This window comes from Gekko japonicus, unplaced genomic scaffold (genome assembly GCF_001447785.1).
Source record: "Gekko japonicus isolate JY-2015 unplaced genomic scaffold, Gekko_japonicus_V1.1 scaffold1760, whole genome shotgun sequence".
NCBI classification, from domain to species: Eukaryota; Metazoa; Chordata; class Lepidosauria; order Squamata; family Gekkonidae; genus Gekko; species Gekko japonicus.
Window position 1 is genome coordinate 64,563 of NW_015163655.1, and position 6,713 is coordinate 71,275.

Consider the following 6,713-nt stretch of genomic DNA (forward strand, 5'->3'; position numbering starts at 1 on the left):
AGGAATTTCAGGGTATAAGTTTAAGAGTCAGAGCTTCCTTTCCATTTGATAGACAGTTTACTGTTCAAGTAAACTAAAATTTCAGGTTCTTTGTAAGATCTAATCACAGATGAGCAGTTTAGGTAACTTGCAGTGCAATCTTAAGCAATGTTACTCCAGTCTAAGCCCATTGAAATCAATGGGCTTAGACTGGAGTAACTTTTCTTAAGATTGCACTGTTAATACTGTATTGCAGGAAGGGACCAAAGGGCCATCAATAATTCCTGCACTGATGCTTAGTGTGTGTTCACTTTGTTAGCACATCATGTAGTTTGGATGTTTGTAGTTTATTTTGAAAAATAATAAAAAATATTTTTTAAAAATCCTGCATCATCACCCCCAATTCTATAGCTTTTCTAATTCTTCAAAATTTCTACTTTACATACACACGACTGCCATAGAAACCCTGAATGTTATATATAATGCATTTGAGTGCTTGTAACAGGTTTGGGACTGTTGAGCTTTGCCTTCACCCCTTGTAAATTCAGTGTGTGCCCTATAATGCAACCAAATCTCCTGTATGTTGCATATCGCAAGAAAGCTTGTCAGCCAGTACAAAAACCACTGGTCTATAGGAAGCTGTAAATGTAGTACCACAACCTGGAGCACATGGTCCTGGCCAAGCAATTTGGTGAAGCTCTTTGGCTTATGGGAAGATGAAAAAATACTCATTACTGTCTAATCTGGGTACCCCAAATATAGCAGTTGGGCTCCAAACATTAGTTTAAATATGTACATTTCCCTTGAAAATGCTACTGGGATTGGATACCCCAAATACAGCAATTGGGCTCAAAGCATGAGTTTAAATATGTACAGAGAGCATTTCCAAGGGAAATGCTACTGGGATTCATGAAGGTGCCACCCAGAACCAGTTCTGTTGAAAAGGTTAGTTTTATACTGAGAATTCTAGAAGCGATTACATTTGTTCTTGCTTTTATGTTAGCGAATGTCTCTTATCAAAAATTAAAAAGCAATAGAAAAATTTGACCAATAAAATCTGAAGAGAACTAATCCCATATCTCCTGTCTGTGGCTGCTGTAGCTGGCTGTTTAGCTGACCTGCGTTTCATTCTCTGCTCCAAGCTTCCAGATTTGTGTGGAATTTTCCATGACTGCCTAAGCACTCTGCATTTGTAGCAGCTCCCATTACAAAGCTGCTTTGCTCTTTCTCCTTCCAAAGCATTCTAGAAATAGCAGTTAGATATGCCTGTGTGTTTACAAAATGTTTTGTATAGTGAGTCTTTAGCTCAGCTTTAAAAAATTTAAAGGGATCCTTAAGATTTTTCTTGTATTTACAGTTGTTAACAAACGAAATGCATTATACAAATGTGTTTCATTTATCTGTTCCCTCCACGCACATACATACTGCACAGTGACTTGTTCTAGCCATAAGCTTCTGCTCAGTTAGTGTATACTGCATTGAGAGGCACGTAGGTGTGGTTTGTAAGATGGATAGTGTTAGTAGCTTTACACTTTGGTGAAGCTGCGTCTCAGTGGGAGAACTTCTGCTTTGCATGTGGAAGGTCCCAGGTCTGCTGCCTGGTATCTCCAGTTAAAACGATCAGGTAACAGACCTCACCTGAGACTATAAAGAGACAGTATCAGACAGACTGACCTTGATAGATCAGAGGTCTGACTCAGTTTACTTTGTACACAGGCTGGCAGATTTTTTGTACTAGGGTCTCTCAAAGGTATGTAGTCAGGACATTTAAACTTTTTGTGTATGAACTGATAAATAATAATATAGATAAAGGTAAAGGTTCCCTTGCTCGAAAGCCAGTCGAATCTGACTCTAGGGTTGCGGACCGGTGCTCATCTCCGTTTCAAAGCCGAAGAGCCAGCGCTGTCCAAAGACATTTCCATGGTCATGTGGCTGGCATGACTAACCACCAAGGCGCACGGAACGCTGTTACCTTCCCACCAAAGTGGTACCTATTTATCTACTTGCAATTTCTTGCTTTCGAACTGCTAGGTTGGCAGGAGCTGGAACTAGAGATGGGAGATCACTCCGTCATGCGGCACACTCGGGTCTCGAACTGCTGAACTACCGACCTTCCACAGCCTGCAGTTCAGCGTCTTAACCACTTGAGCCACCGCAGCTCAATAATAATAATATATGATAAATAATAATATATGAGATTGATAAATGACAGGTTTTTTCCCTAGTGATTCTCTTTGGTACAAAGATATGAAACCACTAGCTGTGTCTAGATTAGAAAATTTAGATTCTAATATGCATACATTCATAAATACAAAAAACAAGACCTCATGAGCTAAGGACAGCAGAAGCTAAAACTAGAACAACGTGAGTTATGGTTGTAGTGAATAAGACTAAAAAGGTATGTGTTGGTGATTGTGTTGCTATGCAGCCTTTTTGAAGAGTTATGTTAGAAGAAATGTTGGTCTTGGACTTTCTGGTGATGGCATGTCCCAGAACATACGTTTAAAAAGCTAAATGGAAGATCCACTGTTAGACTGAAACAAGATAATCATCTGAAATGAAATGGGGCAGTTTCTAGATCCACTGTGCTTTGCACTTGGATAGATATCCAGAAAGGTCTAAATACCTTTGCTGGTTGTGGAAACTTAATTTTGAAAACAATAAGCTTAATTCAATTTTAATAATTCTGTCTCTCTTCCTGCAGTATATTGTAGCATCCTAGCTGTGAATCTATTCTCTGAACAATGTGTTTTTTTTCTTGTAGTTGGCTGATTGCAATCCTGGCTCAGCTCAACCCTCTATTTGGACCACAGCTAGACCATAACGTGATCTGGTATCTTAACCTTCACTGGCATTGACGATATCCACTTCTACAGTGGGTAAATATTCTTGACTTCTGAGAACTTTTTAATCACATACCATGTATTGGCATTTTGAGTTCAGGATGTCTGATTCACAAGAGGAAACCAAATCTTTTTTGTTGTTGTTGCAGAAGACTGCAGAAATAAAACCTGTGCTGACCTTTCTGTAAGCATCATTTGATAGGCTGCTTTGATGGGCTTGGTAATCCTCCCAGAGTTGATGACTGTAATTGTTCAGCACTTATATAAGTGATCAACTAATTTTAGGTGCGTTCAAAGAATTTGGAAAGTTGTGATCACTGGCTGAGAGACTATGAGAATAGGTCTGCAAGAGAAAGGAGATAAGGACCAATGGTCAGTGGTGGAATTACCACTAATTGCCAGCACACTTACATCCTTTCAGTTAGCATTTTTCAAAACTGAATACTTTCATCCCTAGGATGCTTCAGATACATTATTGTATCATATTCTGCATTCTGTACAGCCCCTATAATACAGATTTTCCAGGGCCTCTTAAGAGTTTGTGATCTTAATACTAACCTCTCCTTATAAATCATCTGTCCCTTTTTCAGTTGAGAACTGAAGCTCTACTTACAGGTTATACAAGCCTACTAATAACATGGTCCCTTTTTATGGGGCTGTTGAAGAGCTCTAAACTTCAAATTAGCATAGGAAAACTGTGATGTGTAGGCTGAGATAATTGAAGTATAGGGCTTACCACAAGTGCAAAAACTGCCAGCCTTTTGTTTAGAAAAATAGTTGTCTGCTTGCTTGAAGTGAGTTGCAATTATTCCTAAGCAAGAAGATGGCAGCATTGATTGTATCCATCTAGGTACTGTCATACTCTTTCCTGAAGTTAAAGCAAGCATGTCTCATAAATTAAGTCTATGGTTTATACTGTGTTTTTTAGTGGATAAGACAGGTGCAAATAAAGCATCTTCTGCAAGAAATGCATTGAATAAGTATACTATTTCAACTCCTGCACAGTCTCTGGACATTGCTGGGTGGGAAGCATGTTGCAAATAAGGCACATCAGGGAAATTTCAGTACATTGAGCTCAAAATTGAGACACATAAATACAAACAATTACAGGTGGCCAGGGTCATTAAATTGATTTCTGTGATGGCCAGTAATTCAAAAAGAAGAGGAAGAGGAGATTGGATTTATACCCCGCCCTTCACTACCCAAAGGTGTCTCAGAGCGGCTTACAAACTCCTTTCCCTCCCCACAACAGACACCCTGTGAGGTAGGTGGGGCTGAGAGAGCTCTGACAGAAACTGCTCTTTTTTCAAGAACAGCTCTTATCAGAACTACGGCTTGCCCAAGGTCATCTAGCCAGATGCAAGTGGAGGAGTTGGGAATCAAACCCAGTTTTCCCAGATTAGAGTCTGCGCACTTAACCACTATACCAAACTGGCTCTCCTCTGCCTGCCTCATGTTTTAAGTCTGATTTCCCCTTAACTATGACTTCCCTGTCTTTTTAAAAAGGTGAGTCACCTTTATACAATGACTTACATGGTTTAATTGCCTGCTGTTAAGGTCCCTTGTTTCTAAGATGTAGGTGCATTTTAAGAATGGAAGGCAGAAGTAGTTCTGCATTTGCTACAGAGTGAGGCTTCAAGGGCAACAAAGCAATGACCCTGGTTGAATTTCTTGCAGTGCCAAACAACAACCTTGACTTGGAAGTGGAAGGGCTGGCATGTCTTTGACAAACCAGGAGACTAGAACTTACTTCGGGAGAAAGTATCTTAGCACTCTTAGTTGAAAGTGATACTCTGGTAATAGGTGTTCCATTTCCACTTTCCATTCTATTCTAATGTTGCTGTAAAAATGCCCATGGACTCTGGTTGACTGTTTTGTATTGATTTATAACAGCATAATCACCATCTGACCAGAGTTTAGGGAGGAGTGTTGAAAGCAAGCATCCTGTCTAAATCAATTGGATCTACTGGGCTTGTTAATATAAAGCTTTATCTAGAACAGCTGTGATGCCCTGCATGTACTCCCCCCACCATCCATCTGTAACCATCCATCTAACTAGAATGATAGCTAAATAGTTGAATTTCCTGTGACAAAGACTAAACTACGTTTTGCTTTGCAGGCTATGAGTTTGTAATGCTCCAGTGATCCAATGGTGCCTTTAACGTACACAGAATCATCCAAGACGACTTTAATGCCTTATTCCTCGATTTGTTACCAAAAAAAGAAATGCTTAAAACATTTCATGTTTTTTACAGTACTGAAAGTGCCTGTCAAATACCATGTACCTCTTCAGTATACTTTTGTACATCGTTATGAAATGCCCCAGCTCTTTCCCTGCCTGCACGAGGGCAGCTGGAATGGAGCACTGTCTCACTCCAGATGTTGTTTGCCTTCCAATCTTGAGACTTTCTGTTGTATCCTAAATATATATATATATATATATATATGGTTGCTTATGGGAGATTGTATCTCAAATCTGAAATAAATATTTTCCCATTCTTAATGTCCTCTGGCTTTATTTAATCTTTTAAAATAGTCTGTAAACTTAAATAGGTATTGTTTGGAGAGGATAGGTGTCCTTGTAGAATAACACAGGTTTATCCACTGGAATGGTGCAATAAAATTCTGAAGTTACATTCCAAGTAGGGAGGAACAGGTATATGATGATCAGTTGAGCTGAGAAAAGATCCTGAGTCCAGAGCTCAATTTTTACAATTTGGCTAAGCTGTCAAGAAAGAAAACCCTTACAGGTTTTCCTTTAGGCGGGCTAAGCTCCTTTAATCATTACTTTTGCAGTGATGGGTCAAGAGTTGGCTTGGAGGGAAACTTTGAACCTGCACCCAAACTTCTCACTGGCTCAGGGAATCATACAAGTGCCTTCCTATGAAGAACACATGCACACACCCATTTGTGGCTTGCAAAGAATTCATTTTGCTGGTGGCAGCTTGTACTGTTGAAGTTCCAAACCATGAGGGGAAGGTTGCAGGAAAATCCATAAATATGTTAGCCTGGGCTATAGTTCTGTATCAAGAGGCTGGTACAAAAGATAGGCCCTGTCATGCAGTGCCACAATGTTCTGACTTCGACCCATTCCCAGGAAGGGGAATGTAGAGGTTGTAAGTAAAGATTAAGTAGCAATTTACCTTTTGTTTTTTCCTAAGCATTCTGCCTTATTTCTACTTGTCTACAGATTGTTCCCAAGTATCTGTGCTTTCTAGGATGTATCTTTAGTAATGAGGTTCTCTCACATCCAGGGGTATGGGTTTCTAGCGACTGCTTAGCCATGTTTTGCCTAATTCTGCTGATCTTCATTAACTAGACAACTGGTGTTGAAGGATACCGCTAGCAAGGGGACACAAATACTAAGGGAAGGAAAAAGCCCACACATCTTTTTCATGTGAAGAGCACATGCACATACCAATTTATGGTTTGCAAATGGATCTCTTGGGTTCTCAGCCAACTTGCAAGGTTGACCTGAGAGGCAGGGTAGGATGGGGGCAGCTGGGGGGTGCTGACTGTCAAATGCGTTTATAAGAGATATAACTCATTTATTATTGTAATTCTGCACAGAGTAGTTCAGTGACCTCTTAGCTGGGTGCTGTCCCATTGAAGTTCTGCCCCAACCAGCATAATGCCTGTACTGTAAGAGGTGCCTACTGTTACAATGTCCAGCATCTCTTCAGTTAGTTGTACTTTACTGAGAGCTGCTGGCTAGCAACTTTTAAAACTAATATAGAAAACTGCACTTTCAAAAATGTGTATAGAGCTGTACTATCACTTGTAAGTAATGATCATGAAATAATGTATGTGACTAAGTACAACACTGTGCTAGTCAACTGTTCCTAAGTTATAAGCAATGAAAAAAATAAGGTTACAAAAGGCCATTCCTGC

The 6,713-nt window shown here is 39.8% G+C and overlaps 1 protein-coding gene across 2 annotated transcripts in view; it reads left to right on the forward strand.

The window, feature by feature from the left end:
- The window catches only part of ATP6V0E1 (ATPase, H+ transporting, lysosomal 9kDa, V0 subunit e1), a 13,495-nt gene extending 8,273 nt beyond the window's left edge, over window positions 1–5,222 (forward strand). The window contains exons 3-4 of one of the 2 annotated variants that reach the window (XM_015407704.1): window positions 2,744–2,854; window positions 4,942–5,222. In XM_015407704.1, the coding sequence (XP_015263190.1) occupies window positions 2,744–2,837 (94 nt within the window). In that variant the 3' untranslated portion in view covers window positions 2,838–2,854; window positions 4,942–5,222. Of the gene's footprint in view, window positions 1–2,743; window positions 2,859–4,941 lie in introns of both variants that reach the window. The other variant, XM_015407703.1, reaches the window with a different exon arrangement.
- Window positions 5,223–6,713: the final 1,491 nt, after the last annotated feature.